Here is a 16,004-nt window from a genome sequence, read left to right on the forward strand (position 1 = left end):
TAGATCTATTCTACTGAAGGTGTAGCATGGAAAATACTGAAGAGAATCAAAGAAGAAATAAAACACTGGCTTATGTTTCTGGGTCTTTGACCTGTAGTGTCAGCAAAAATGATATCCTGCACATTGGTTTTAAGGCTCTCTGATGGGACTTTCAGCACAAATGTTCATTTTATTGTTCTTAAATATAGGATGGTGTTAGAAAATCTGTGACCTCAGCTTCTTGACCCAAAGTCTAGGGCACATAAATTTCTCAGTGGAACGACCTGGGCATATATATGATAATTTTTTCTTCTGCTTCTTCTGAGAGCTAAATTTAACTTTTTCCACTGAGATTTTTAAAAATAATTTTGCCTGGAGTGGAGATCTGATGTAGAAAACAAGAGTCTGAACAGTTACATGTGACAGTTACAACAACAAACTTTAAACTATGGTTCTGAGTGGGAAGTGTGAGGCAATTTGCAGTAAAACTGCTGCATGTTGTGCTAGATATTTTATCTCTTTTATTACACTGTCTCTGATCCCTCACCCTTATCCTCAAGAGATCTGCAAGTGTTCTTTCAGAGGACATTTTGGAAAGTAAAATTCAAAACAAAAGTTAATACAGCAAATCATGGGCTGAAAATATACGTTAGATTTAGTCACACAGTGTGAGTGGTCTGTTTTCCTGGCAGTCTCTCCCTGTGGCACAAATGACAAATTACACCTCCCTCCATAAGAGAGAGTCTGCCTGGCCTCTTGTGAATGTGCTGAACTCCTCTGCTCTACAGGTAGCCACAGCTTCTTTTAGGTTGCCCAGCTGAATAATGCATGTCTATTCGAATTCAAAGCACTGGGGCTTGTGGACTGTAATCTTATCATCAGGTACAAATAACAGTTTGCATGCCCAAAAGCCTTTCTAAACTGTATTGCTATAACAAAATACTGTCTCTTTTAATAGTCTTCCTGTTTTGAATGTGTATGTACAAGTAGATGACAAATACTTGATTTTATTTTTAGAGGATAAGAGACCAATTTTCTTCCAGAAAAATCCAAAAATTAATAAATCAAAAAATTATGTAAGATTTCTACAGTGCAGAGGACGATTACAATAGCTTAGCTGTTGGAAAACGTACTGGTTTATTTATTATTGTAGCTTTCATTTCTTTGCTTTTGTGTGACAAAGAAATGGCTGAGGGCTTCACAAGAGTTGTAAAATAGTTTAGATGTTGATTGCATTGGAGTCAAGAAACTGATTCTTCTCAGAGCTGCATGGCCTAAGCATTTAATTTATTCACATTTGGTTTTGGTATTTCATTCTCTGTTCCCTCTCCTTTCCAGTTTCTTGAGATGAAAAAGTAGATGAAAAATCCAATTTGTGCCTGATATATCCTGATATATCCTGATCCTTTGTCAGTTTGAAGCTTACTCTTTTGGCAAGGATTTCTCATTCCATAACAGGAGACAAAACCAGAACGTTCTTCCTCATTCCCCTGTTATTGCAAATAGCAGTCAGTAAGGAGTGTCAAAGACAGGTGTGATGCCAGGAACTTGTAGTATGTTTCAAGATAATTGATTACAACCTTTAAATCCACCCAGTACTGAATTTTTCAGTTCATTTACACCTGGAATGCCCTTCAGCAAATGGTCATAATAGGTATTCCTCAGTGTGGTGGTAACATAGGAGGCAAGAGAGTGTAAAAGAAAGAGTTTCTTACTCTGAGTGTAAGCAAAGCTGAACAGGGAAAAACTCATTCCAGATATCACAGCAAACCCCCCTATGGAGAAAATCCATTTTATTTTATTCTGGTTTCAAGTAGAGGAGGCATAAATGTGTTTATTTCACATAGCAGGATCCTTGAAATCAGGATAAAAACAGATTTTGAAGACTGAAACTTACTTTTAAGTAGTGTAACTCCAGCAGAAGAATTTTGCAACTCTTTTCTGAAACATTGGTGCAGTATCTGTGTTTCAGATTTACAGGGTGTTTTGTTTTGGAATACTTAAAACTAGCCTATCCTCTCATTTCTCAAAAACATTTTAGAATCTTGATCCAACTTAAAATCTAAGGCAGCTTTTTCTGTTAATATTTATGTATGCATTTATCATACTGCTTTGTTATTCATGAAAACAAATGTTCTCTAGATAATTTTTGATATGCTGCTAAAGTATAGGAATCCAGCCTTTTTATTATTGCTCTACATCCATTTTCCTATTTAACTTTTTCTTCATATTCTCAGAATGCTCTCTTCTATTTAAATTTTTTTTTAATTAAAATTAAAGTTTGAAATAGTTTAGAGAAACTGGATACTGACAAATATTTCTGAAGCTATAACAACCAGGAAAGATTTAACTGTAGTGTTTCTCTTTGTTTTGATTTGATTTGGTTTTGGTTCTTAAAGAACAGGGATTTTCAGAAAATACCTCTTGTACTATTATACTACAAATATAAAATAATGCTTTCTTATAGCAATTCTTATGTATTTAAGGGATTTAAACTGTAGGAAGGAATGGTGATTTCAGTTCTAACCATGTCTTGTGTTGTTAATGTCCATTTCTTCTTCCTCTTTGTTTCCTGAACTTGTTTCATGTAGCCAGGTTGTACAGAATGGTTTGTGCTGCTCCACCTTTCTTTTCATTGTTTCAGTGATGTTGGTGATGCTGTTACTACTTTAATCTGTTTTCTGTCTACTTCAGGATAACATCCCAAACTGGTTTTGTGAAAGAACTGCTAAACCAGTAGAAAATGTCTTTGCCATTTTTTTCCATTGTCATTGTCTGAAAAATATTAGTCTTAATTATTGAAGGTGCATTATGTAAATGACACCTCTTACTTTGACTAGCTCCTGGGATCAGGCCTTACTTTTATTGGGAGACCAGCTCAACCAGGAGTGAAGCTGCAGCTACTCCTCACCATTCCATAATTAGTTCATCCCTGTTACAGCTGGGTTTGCCTAGCAATTTTTCTGTTTGGGAGAAATTCCTAAAGATTCATATCTTGTGTTCTAAAGTCTCTGAACTAAACCACTTAAATATTTTTATGTTCAGTGATCTTTAGAAGACTCATGCTGCAATTTTAGTGGATATGCTTCAAAGCACTTGAAACCTTACTTTACTTTAGGAGTTGAAAAACCTGAAAATCATGCTTTTAAAATTCTTTTTCAAGAACTAAGTAGTAATAAGCTACTGACCTTATTCTTGCATGCTTAAACGTTATTGACAATGTTTCTGTGTTACCACTTGAGCGAGGAACAGGAAGAAGTGAAGCAAATAATCTATTTTTTAAATGTAGTTGTTGGTTTGGTTTAGGGGAGTTGGGTTTTTTGGGGCAGGGTTTTTTTTTAAGAAAGATAAGTAACCAGTCACCTGATGAATATGATTAGCTTGTGGTTTGAATGACTCTTCCCACTGAAAGCAGCTAGATCTAGCTGTAGCTAATCACATACCTACTTGACATGACATATTTTGACAAAAGTTTGTTGTATTAAAGTCATTGTAAAACAATTGATTAAAATGTATTGGTTTTTAACAATTAAGTATCCTAAGAGCATCAAGACGTGTACATCTGTGTAGTTCATAATGTATATTAATTTAGGTAAATTTCATTACATAAAGGTATATTTGTGAATTGGTTTGCCCAAGCCTTTCCCAAGATTTCTCTTACATCTTTGAATCATTTTGTCCTCTCATGTCAGGTGAGTGAAGTATGAAATGGATAACAAACTTAGTGGTACTTTTCCCGGTAGGAGATAGTGTGGTTTGGGTTTTGGAGGCTGAAAGTATTTTGCTTTTGCCAACAAAGTACAGTATATAATATAATCAAATTTTATTCTGGTTAGGAGATTTATTTTGGTACCTTAGCTAGTCTAGTATTAGATTCTAAAATAGGGATTTTATTATCTTAATAAAAACACCTGATAAAAAATGCAAATGTAATTATGGAAGCAGTGAAAAACTTGTCTTCTTAAACATATTTTCATTTTGAAACACTAAATATATCTTGTGCAATCTCTTACTAACAATATATATGATCAGTTTAGAAGAAATAATTACTGTATGCAAATATTTTCGTGGGGGAAAGAGAAGAGACTTACTGTTGCATAGAACTTAGTCTTTATTTGTTCAAAGAGTTGCTAGTAATTCCACATATACTGGAAATTAGTGTCTGGCAAAGTGTATTAGAGTGGGAGTACCTGCTCAAGTTCTTAGGAGATGAAATGTCAATATAATGTTAAGGCTTTTTGTCTGTGTGGAAACAGAGAGGTTCAATTTGAATGAATCATTTTAATAAGAGAACAAATTGCCCATTTGGTGGTGATGGGGAGCAAAGTTGCTATTTCCTAAATTAGGGTTCCTAAACACTGGTATGGATTTGCAAGCTGGTTCTGTAGTCCACTGGTTCTGCTCACTGTGGAGCAGTGATCTGTGTTACACTAACAGGCCAGCTTTTGATACCATACATCCAGTTGGTGCCTGTTTCTTGGACTTCGTGTAAGACAAAACAGATCATATAGATTGAATTGCTACCAAAAAGGACATTCTGACTATTAATAAGAGTTCTGTATAGTCCTGCTTGATTTTAAGGAGTTGTGATGAGGTTTTTTTGGTCTTGTACTTCTAGAGCGCCCCATTCCCTTTGATCACATGATGTATGACCACCTACAGAAGTGGGGGCCCCGCAGGGAAGAGGTGAAATTTTTTCTTCGTCATGAAGAGTCACCAGCTGAAAGCAATGAACAGAGTAAGTACATTTATCCTGTAGTGTTGTGACTGAAATAAGTTTTAAAAGATTTCTGAAGTCAGTTTGGTTTTCAGTTCATTCAGTGAACCTCTGTGGTTATATGTAAGACAACTTCCTTGTACCAAAGACATTTTGAACCTTGCTCAGGGGCCCCTTTATTCTTGTTCTTGTGCACCAATTCTCTTCTTTAGAATAATTTTTACCAGTCTGTTGAGTAATAGCAAGATCTGTTTGTGTTCTGCTTAATTTGGATCCAAAAAAGTTGGTGGATATTAAAGACTTGATGTAGTTTTTTCTTATTGAGAGAAAGTCCCTACATTTTGACAGGGTAGAATGGTTCTTTTTTCTTCTTTCAGTTTCACAGAGAAAGACTTGGTAAACTCCTTTGCCTCCTTTAAAAACTCAGATCTATTTTAGAGACATCAATGGCAGAGGTTTCAGTGCCTTTGCTTTCTCAGTACTTCATGTAGGTATATTTAATAGTTGTGAAAATTTGCATCTTGAAAAATCGCTAGTCTGCGTGGTTCTATAGGAGAAGTGTTTATATGAAACAGTGCCCTGTGAAGTGGAGTTTCTTAAAAGACTGGAATAAAAAACCAGAAGTGTTTTAGCTAACTTACTGGTGTAGACTGTGCTTAATCTATGAGAAGAGTTTTGAGGCTGTGAATTGTAGACTTAATGCCTGTCAGACTGTCTGAAGGACAGGAAAGGTGTCTCAGTGAGGTGTGTTTGCATGCCCAGATTATCCTGACTCATTCAACTAATCTGACTACTTTTAACAACAGGATTTCAAGTCTTTGCTGAGTCCTTACTGCTTTCAGCTGAGACTTCTTATTTTAAATGGTTCCTGTTTGTTTTGAATGCAGAAATAGCAGACCCAAAAATGTGTGAGGAAATTTTGTATTAATTAGGTACTTTGTAAAATAGTCTGTTATCCTTTGGGCAATACAAATATAAAGTATGTTAAGAAATTGAAGATACACCTAAAGCCAAAGAATTTCAATGTACAAGGAACGCATTGCTCCTGAACCATGCTTGCAAGGCTTTTGAATTCATCATTGAGCTATGGATAGATTTCTAGATTAAAGTTGTTTATAAGTCAGACATTAGAAGAGCTTCCTCTACTATATTAATTTATAATGTATTCAGTTGAAGCTACTGCTTCTTATGGACACAAAATATAAAACTTGAGTATATTGCGCTTCCTGACATTCTGCCTAAAGAGAAGTCAGGAAAATGGAGCTGCATGTCTGTACTTTTAACTGAGGAATTCTGTGAAGTAAAGGCTTTATTTCTGCTGATTCACTGCTTACAAAAAGTAACTTTACTAAGAAAAAGTTGGAACTAGCAGAATAAAAATTCACAGGTAAAAATTTGATACAAATTCTTGAACAGAATTCTCATAACATATGACAACAGACTCGAGAGTAAAATGCATTTGTGTTGAAAACTGAACTTTGAGCTAAGAGTGATGCTTTACTTTTAGGTGGACGTCAAGCCCAAAATCAAAGAAATGGTATAAATATACCTGTGGAGAAACGAACAGAGAATGGGGTAGGTAATAAATCTTAAAGGTTTGGATCAACACCACTCAATTATTTTGTGTTTTAAAAATTATTACTTTTCAAGGTGTGTTATGATGGGAACTGGGAAAAAATACATTAATCTTGGTTTTGTTTTGATTTTGTTAGCAAGTGAATGGGACAATGTGTCTTTTTCATCAATTACTCTGAATTTTCTGTCTAGGAGGAAATTACGTGATGTGAGAAGCCCCAGAGTCTTATTAATTCATGTTTTAATCTGTTGTATTCAATCTGTGTGAAGTAAAAACAAGCTACATTATTCTTTCACACTTAGATTGCCTGTTCATATATCTTTTCATTGATTTATCTTACTGATACCGATTCATGACATACTGTTATATGTTGAAATATGAGCATGTATCTATGAATTGGGATTTTTCAGATGCTGGTAGAAGAGCTTGCATACCCCTCAGAGCCATCACTTTATACTGTTTTTATGCACTTGATTAATTTCTACACATAGAGGTTTTTCAACTAATATATTATTAGGTTTCTAATTTAAAATGCAAATTACATACCATAGGCAACCTGTGATTCCTGGCTTGAACATTTCTTTTATACATAAACCATAGTATATCTCTTTCGAAATTAACATGGCATAAAAGCCTTCTACTCCTGAGCTGAAACTCTCCTTACTTTCTTCTCTCTTGTCTCATCTTCAATACTAATGAAGATTCTGCAAAGCATAGTCTGTTCTTGTTTGTTCAGGACCATTCTGCTGCCTTTACTAAGACACTCCTGCTATAGTTAGCTATGTTTAAACATTTTAAAATTTCTGTAAACACATTTGAACTCACCAGTTCATAGTTATATTGTCTCAATAAAGCACTGTCACTTTACAAATGTGCATATTGTTCTTTCTCAGAGTAAAATAATACTTAAAGTTTAAAAGTAAACAAATCAGTTTTTTCAGTCTGAGAATCTTAAAAACAATTGCGCAGATTCAACAGTTCTGTGCTTGTATATTGCCTGATAATTAACATTTAAAATTCACACGCTCTCCCATGTAGCAACAGAGTTGTTCAGTCAGTTTGCAGTTCTTTGCAGCTTGTTTTGTGTATGGCATGTGGACCTAGGGCAAGGAATTTTTTTCCCTATTCAAAACAGTTAATCATGTATTGCTTTCTGCGTTCCTTTTCTGTAGAGAACACTGGCTGATATCCTCTGCTGCATGGATCCGTTTATCCTGCTGCCATTGTCATATTGACAATGTAGTGAGATCATGGTGCTGTAAAGTGCTGGGGGAACATAACTCTTTTGTGACCTCCCCTGATCCACTCTTCCATGTGCGTTGTAGCTCAGATACTACATTTGAGATATAGTATATTTGGAAATTAGGACTGGCATGTACAGACTGCCTTACAGTCTCACTTCTTGGCATGGCCAAGCTTTATGATAGCATGGCTCTGTATTGAATTGAATTCGCTGGGAGTTTTATGGGTAAAGCTCAGACTTGATAACTTGAATAACACTTCTATCTTCATTCCATTCAGGACACTTCTTTTTCTTTTTTTTTTTTTTTAAATCCCAAAAGTTGGCCACAACATCAAAATTTATTGGGGAACTGATCACTTTAAAAAAGGACTTTTACCAGATTTAGGAAATAAAGTGTATTAAATACCAGGTTTATGAAAGTAGAAGAAAGACTAAAACCTGAGGGAGTTATAGTAATGTAAAACTGTAGTGGGTTTTATGGTAAAAATGGTACACATTAGGTTTTGGAAGTGTTTAAAACTAAGATTTTAAATTGTGCTAAGTTTTAAACCAGAGGGGGAGGGGGAAAAAGAGGTGGCTTCAGGATCAAGGATTTAATCAGCTTACACTTACATAATGCATTAGGCTTATTCATTGTTGCTGGCATGCTGAATGTTAGACTGGCCCTAAAATCAACACAAACCAATGGAACATTGAAGACAGCTCAGATTTTACCAAATACTCCGCATTCAGGTATATTTTTATTATGTGTACCTGTTTAAGGATGAAATAGTTGATTTTTTACTTAATATTGGGTAGAGCTGTAAGTGTGATATGCATAGAAAACTTTAAGATGAATGTTAATTTTATTGATTGAACTGATAATCTTGGAAAAAATTATGGGCAATCTATCCAGTTAAATTTAGGTGATTCTATTAATTGGCATTTTGTCATATGCAGTAAGTTTTTTTTGTTGTTGTTCTTTGAAATTATATGTGCTTGATCAGCAATTACTTAAAATAATGGTTAGCTTAAAATCACATTATGTTAATGCTTAAATTTCATTAGATTCTTTTTCAAGTTAAAAATTGAATAGGCTAAGTCTCTTTCAGCAGTGAAACATTTGTTGTAAAAGGAATAGTTACCTGTAAGTATTCATCTGGGAACTTTGCATTCTGCATAACAAAGTCTAAAGGAAAAACTCAATGAGGTTTTGTGGACTGACAAGTGCTCTTATTCCAGAGGTAACCTTTGGGGGTTTGCTTTTTGTTTACAACTTTCTTTCTTAAAGTGGAATTATGCTGTAGTCAGGACCTTATTTCTTTCTGCCAGTACACAAAGGTGCAGATGAGTGAAGATCAGACTTACATAACTAAACATTTCCTTTTGCCAGGGAGATTGGACAGTGTCTCAGGAGGGATTCTCTTCTCTGAGAACAGCTGCCTCTTCCTCTGCTTCCTTTCTTTAGCTTGTGTAACTGAGCCAATTGGATCTCAACGCAAGTTGTAACAAGGGGAATTCTAAATAAACAAGGGAAAAATGTTTTATCATTGAGAGTAACAGACATTGGAACAGACTGTTCAGCATCTGTGGAATTTTGATCTAGCTGAAGTAAAGTCCTGAGCAGTCTGAATTGCTCCAATCAGAGCTTATTGAGCCAGATGACTTCCAGAGGATCCTTTCTACCTAAATCATTCTTTGATTCTGTGATTGGTGGCCGTGAAACAGTGGTCATCCAAATGCTGGGTCTTGTTTGCTTTCAGATATCCTAGCATGATCCAAGCATCATTCCATAGCAGCAGCAGCGGTCTGTGAGCAGTGAGGCAGAGCAAATATAGGTGAAACCACTGGGGGTCAGTGGCAGACAGGAGAGGGACTGGGGAGCCCCATCCCGGTTGAGCTGCCAGCTCTCAGTTGGAGATGTGGATCAGATGCTGCTCTTCCAGAAAGAGCACGGACTGGATGATGACAGTTGTCCAGATGAAAAGGTAATCAGATAACCCAGAAATTTCTTGGACATGAGAAAACAGGAAAACAGATGCAGTTCAGAGTGGGAAAAAAAGGATGTGGTACAGGAACATGACAGAAGTCAAATGTATTGGACTGAATAAAAGTAGATTAGTATAATGAAAACAGTCTGTATATGAAGAAATACTCATTTGCTGTATTTACTTATAGATAAATAACAATATATTTTAAATATAAACTATTTTATATGTAATAATTTACTTGTGGAGAATAAAATCTCAGTTTGTGGTCTCTGGTGCCAATTTTTTAAACTTATTTTTGCTGTTTCTAAAATTGCTCCCCTAATTTAGAGAGAATCATATAAATAAGCCTTTTCCTTAATGGATATTGACTGAAGCCTTTGCCAAGAAATACAAAGTGGAACATCATTTTATCTCACTACAGAATTTGTGTTAACATTAGAATAAAGGAAATTTGTGTCGAGGAAGAAAACTTGACCATCACCCCAAACCAGAGACACACTCCTGCAAATTTTCTTAGTTTTGAAGCTGTTACCAGTAGATGAAGTTGAGTGTTAAAAGTTTTGTGCTGATTAGATAACAGAACTCATGCCCACTATTTCTGTTAAAGTGTCTCAAATCAGGCTTTTAGCAAAAATTGCAGCAGGTAGTCCAGCTGTTTTAGTACCAGGAGACTCTTACACTGAGAGAATTCGTAGGGAAATTCCATTAACAGATGAGTTAAAACTTCTACATACATGTATATACAAGGCAGTTTTTTGTAGCACTGATTTAATTTCAGAGAGCGTATGGTTGCTGATACAGCATGGATACCCTCTGAGCAGTCTGTATTCCACTCCATCATGACAGCAGGAAAGCTACACTACTTTTGAGTGCCTGTGGTGTGACTTGTCCCATTCTATGCTTAGAGATTAGATAGATTTACAAATGGGACCAAAATCCCTGAATAGAATTATATATTGTTCATTAGTTTTAACCATTTCATCCATATGAGTGTGACCAGATAAAAAGGCATTGAACATCTAATGTACATTTTGTTGTTGGGGGGCATTTACAAGTATTCTTGCACATACAAAATAATAAAAGTTCCTTAACCTGTCAGGTGAAGATATAACAAATCTAATTGTGAGGAAAAAGGCAAACAAGCCACATTTTTAACAGAAGTAATAAACTCAGATGAGAAATACACTATATGTACTTGCTTGAAGTTTCTCATTTGAACTATTGAAGGATAAAGAGCTTAGTCTGGATAGAAGTTGTTCTTCAAAGCTGAGCTGCAAATTCAATTTAATATAAGCTTGTAAGTATTAAGCACTCTGTTTATAACATTTAACAGTGTGCTTGGAAGGGGCTGCCATTCACATAAGACAGGTTATAATCAAATTTGTTTAAAATGAACAGAAAACGATGTCATTCTTGAAATTTAGATTCAGGAGTCTCATAGCAAAGTCAAAGCAAATAATTCCATTAAAAGATGATTTAAAACAATTTAGGCACAAACAATTCTAACAGTTTGCAGAAAAGTATTTTTTTCTGAAGAAATATTCATGTAAGCTTCCTGGAACCTTTTGACCTTCTAATAAAAGGGTAATTAAATCAGATTCAAGTTTTCACAGTTTTCTGTTGCAAATTTCTCTGTTGCTTTTGTTAAAGAGACAAAACTTTGTCTGCTTCTCCTACTGTCAGAGATGTTCCCTTTTATAAGGTATAGATTCTGAAAATTGTTTATCTGTTAAGAGAGGGAAACCTTGCTGCCCCTACAGCAACCTTTTGCACCATCAAATTCCTAATTCAGTTCCTAGGTCAGAGTTAATAGAGTTTGGATTCTCCACAGACTAATAGAGTTCTTTAAGTCTGTCTGAAGCATTTTCCAGACAGCTGGCAGTATGTTGCTCTTCAAAAAAAAAAAAAAAAAAACAAAAACCCCAACAAACAAACAAACAAACAAAAAAACAAAAAAAACAAAAAAAAAAAAAAAAAAAAAAAAAAAAAAAAAAAAAAAAAAAACCAACTAATCCAACTAAAGGATTTAAGGGAAAAAAATTAAATTAGGAAGCAGGAAAAAAAATTAAAGTCTAAAGCTAGTTTTAATGCATACAAATAGCTTTTGAATTCTTGCCAGACTAGAAATCCGAGTCTTTTCACACCTCAGTAAAGGATAGTTATATAGGGGAGCATCTCTAGAAGATTAATAATTGTGTGATCCCACAGAAAGAATTTGTGTGAAGCTGTAGGGAATTCAAATGCTATTGACCTCATACCTCCCTCTGAGGCCTTTTTAAAACCTTTTAGGCAGAATTACATCTTTCTTGGATTTGGAATGTCATAAAAACAGTGTTTTGACTTTTCCTGTGCAATCTCAAATATATTGCAGTCCATAATGGACAAAGTTACTATGTGTTTAGATTTTATGAGAATAATTTGATAAGTTTCATTGCATTTACTCTGTGATTATTTTCCTGTTACAATTTTAATTATGTTAGGATTAGTTTATGACTAATACTCACTTCTAACATCTGACTTAGTTTGGTTTGAGGAGTCTAAGGATTATTTGACTAGTTGGGACCAGGGAGCATTCAGGGAACCCACTTGGAACCTTGTGAAAGGACTGTTTTCTTCCATGTCTTCTCCATGTAGTTAGGTAATTTTTAATCTCTGTCGCTCTAGATACCAGATACCTGTCTTGATGGCTGTGGATATGGGAGACACAGTATACAGACTTGTATCATGCAGACATTTACACACACTTATTTGCAGTGTACAGATTTGTAGTTCTGCTGCTCCTCTGGGCATCAAAGAGAGTTCTGTTCAACAAATTACGGGAACTGAGTATGTGATTTTCTAGTTCAGAACAGATGTGTTCCCATTTTGCAGAGGAGAAAATACCTAAACTGCACCACTTACTGAATCTTTACCTCTAGTTCCTGTTTTTACAGGTCTAACTTTTCTTTTCCTCACTCATGGCTTTGCAGTTTTATAGCAATACTTAGCTGCAGATATCCATGGGAGGGGGAGGAGGAGAAGTCTGCATGTTTGTTTAATCTCTATTTATTTTCCTATCTTTTTGTTGTGGACATGGAACAATACAATTCACTCTTTTCCCTGGATTTCTAAATAAATGAAACATGTGAAGAATTGCTTTCAGTTGTCACTGCACATACAGATCCTGAGCTGCTTGGCTCTTATATAAAGTTAAAACAATTTAGAATGAGTGTTTCAGCTGATGTATAACATTACACACGTAAAGTCAAAGTAAACGTTACTTAAAGACTGGCTAATTTTCTGAAGTCTTGCTGTGCAGCCCTTACACCTGCACTGTACACTTCAATGCCCTTTGTCACAGCTGCATCCTTTTGCAGTCACATTAATATCATTTTTAGTTAAACCAAATATTTTAGTATCGAGTTATTTTAAGGAATGTGGGACTTGTCCTTTCCTTTATTTCTGTAGATCTTTATAGGAGATTGGTTATGAAATTCACTGCATGGCTCTGAGAGCTTAAATGTGAAAGTTTGAGAGTTTGGGCTGTTGCTCTGCTTCTGAACAGCTTTCAGTTCAGAGCAGGAGACTCTACTGGTCCATGCAAGGCCAGCTGTACATTTTCAGTCCACAGTTAGAGTTCTGTCTTTTATGTAGCTGTGTCATTTGCAGATCAGTGTTTTCTCTCATCTTTTCCATGGTCTCTGTGGTGTTTCTCCTGCAGTGCTGCTGTGGCCTCCTTTCTCTGACACACCTTTCCATGTTTACTGACTTGCTCATTTAGTTTCCTGTCCATCTTGCCTCTGGACACCAGGCATACCTATTTCCCACCTGCATGTTTTTCCCAGGCGAATGCACCTTTCTCTGTTGTTTCTGCAGCTGCCTCCAGATCTAATGGTTGCTAAGTTTGTTCCCCCTGCAGTCTTCCTCGGATCAAAGCCGAGAAAAATGAAAGTCCCTCTGGCTAATTTAGGAGCAAGGGAGTTAAACTTGTTCTTCTTCTCCTATTCCTAGTGGATGATCATAGTCTCCTGCTCATACCTTTACTTGCTTGCTAAAAATAAGCCTGTTCTTTATTCAGCTGGAATAGTCACTGTATTGTGCTTGAACATACAGTTCTTCAGTGTTCTTATGGAGACCCATTTGACTGGATCTCTTGTATAAGTGCAGTGAATTATGCTTGAATTACTTTCTTGAAAGAAGGAAGAGAGGGTGAACTTGTTTTCCTGAGTTTGACAAGGTAAATTACAGCTTTTAATATTTTGGGGTTTTATCTTCTACAGTATCCTGATTTGTAGATACATAAGAAATTGTTAATGGGGTTTAGTATTTTCTGTAATTTTTAATATTTAAAAATCCTTAGGTTTAGGTTTTGGCTTGTTCCAGTCTTCTCTGGCTTGCAGATTCTTGATTTATGCTATTGCACACATGCTTTAGCTTTATTGCTGGCTCATATATTCATCTTATTGCATGGAAGATGTAAGAAGAAGCTGAATTATGTAGGGAAAAGCAAATAGCAAACACTGGAAAGGTTATTTGCATAAGATTATGGTATCTATTCTGACTCTGCTGTTTGCCTTTTATCTTAGGCAGCCTCTGTTAATAAAGAAACTCTTTGTTAAGTTTCAGGTGGTGTGGTTTGCTGTCACTTTAAACAATAAAACTGCATACAAAATTCAATGATTTTTGTGATTTCTTTGGTATTCAGTTTTGGCCCAGCATTGGTAGTACTACAAAAATACAAAGGAACAAATAATCCATGTGTTTTTAAAGCTAAATTGGCTATAGTCTTACACTTTCAGTTTAACTTGATAACTGTGAAAGAACTGTATATTGCTCAACATTTTCCATTGAATATGAAAAGTGCAATGAATCAAGCTGATTATAGTTGACAGCTGGCTTGATCTTGCCGTGATTAGGTCTTTTACTGCTGGCAAAATCCACTAGCCTTTTCCGTTAGCTGATTGCTGATGAATGTAGAGACACAGCTTTTCATATCGATAAAGAGTTTGGGGAAACCTGCATCCCATATGGAATAAGATTAAAAGGCATCCTACCTAGTATTGATTGCACTGAGCCAAACAGCCATGCAGGAACTCATTAGATGTGCAGGGTTGTTGTTTTGGCTTGCTCACAACAAACTGTTAAACCAGTAGTGTAGACAGAACATAGCAGAAAGATGGAGCTGAAGCATGTTGAAGCATCGGAAATGTTTACAGCTGACGGGCAGTGCTGCGAAATAAAGATGTGCTCTCTTGCAATTAGATGGGAAAATAGTGAACAGGTAATGGATTACTTTTCGAAATTTGTTTTGCACTTTGGGCATGTTATTTAAGTGCTGTGTAGCTTTTGCACTTCAATGTAAATGATTGTGGGTTTAGTTGTCACATGACCAGAACGCAGCCCAGCTCGGGTTTTGAAACACTTTATCTCCAAATTGAAATTTATCAGATTTTCTTACATGCATTTGCTATCTTTCCTACGTTTTAAGACTTTATGAAAAGCTCATTACTTCAAAATGTCATGGTCAACTTTTGCTTTTGACAGTTTGGTTTTATGGGAAGTACAAGTTGTACACTAAGGTCACAACACATCTCGCAGTTACAGGATACTTATTTTCAGTGCTTTTGTGTTTTAGAAATGTTTCATTATACTGTTCTCATATGAGCAGTATTACATCACAGAAAAACTTTGTATTGAAACAATTAAGGGCAGAATAAACACAGAATTGGTGCTAAACATATTATTCAGACTAACAATAACTGCATCTTAAGCATCCTTAGCAATCCTATCAGAATAAGCTGTTGCTTTTAGAAAAGACACAGAAAAATACAGTTCTAAGACCATTTCTAAAGGATCTAGACTGCGTATTTTCAGTGTGTACTGTAACTTGTCTATGACTCAAATCACTGTGAGTAAAAGGATTGGTGTTGTTAAAAGGTCTGAGATTTTGTGCACAACTGATATTTCAACAAGAATGCAGAATCTCTTTTAAGATTTTTTTTTTAGGAGTATGAGGTTGATGTTTAATTAAAAATCAGCTACTGGGTATTTTAGCCAAGACTAAAATTAATATATACATGCTTAAGATTTCTGTGGCTGTTTAAAAGTGGCTGCAAGGACAAGGAAGAAAGTAATGCTTTAAATAAACAAGTTTCAGATGCTACTTTGCTAGAAGTAATTTATAAGCAGACTATTTCAGATGTAGCAGATGTTCAATATATGCTTAAATCCATTTCTAATTTTGAAAATCTATTCTAACATGGTTTTCATTTTTGTTAAATTCTGTCTTTTCATAGCTGTTCTGCTTAAAATAGCAGCTTCACTAAGAAAGTAATATGGGAAAACAGGAAATCTGGAGTCTGTAGCTTGTACTGAGTAGACTTTAAACATTTTATCATGGAGTGACTCATAAGCATCAGCAAATTGGAGGAATTACTAACAAGACTGTAGATTGAGAGAGGTTAAGATTTTTATCAACTATAGATAATGTGACATTTTTCAGCAAACTGATGCAGTTGAAGCAACTTTATTGTAATAAAC

General features: G+C 35.3%; 1 protein-coding gene across 2 annotated transcripts in view; it reads left to right on the forward strand.

Annotated features, from left to right (window-relative positions):
* Positions 1 to 16,004, forward strand: part of PPP1R13B (protein phosphatase 1 regulatory subunit 13B) — a 69,905-nt gene that overhangs the window by 27,762 nt on the left and 26,139 nt on the right. For both annotated transcript variants that reach the window (XM_053981668.1, XM_053981669.1), the window contains exons 3-4: positions 4,598 to 4,717; positions 6,204 to 6,271. In XM_053981668.1, coding sequence (XP_053837643.1) covers positions 4,598 to 4,717; positions 6,204 to 6,271 — 188 coding nt within the window. The remainder of the gene's footprint in view (positions 1 to 4,597; positions 4,718 to 6,203; positions 6,272 to 16,004) is intronic.

This window comes from Vidua macroura, chromosome 6 (genome assembly GCF_024509145.1).
Source record: "Vidua macroura isolate BioBank_ID:100142 chromosome 6, ASM2450914v1, whole genome shotgun sequence".
In the NCBI taxonomy this organism is placed as follows: Eukaryota; Metazoa; Chordata; class Aves; order Passeriformes; family Viduidae; genus Vidua; species Vidua macroura.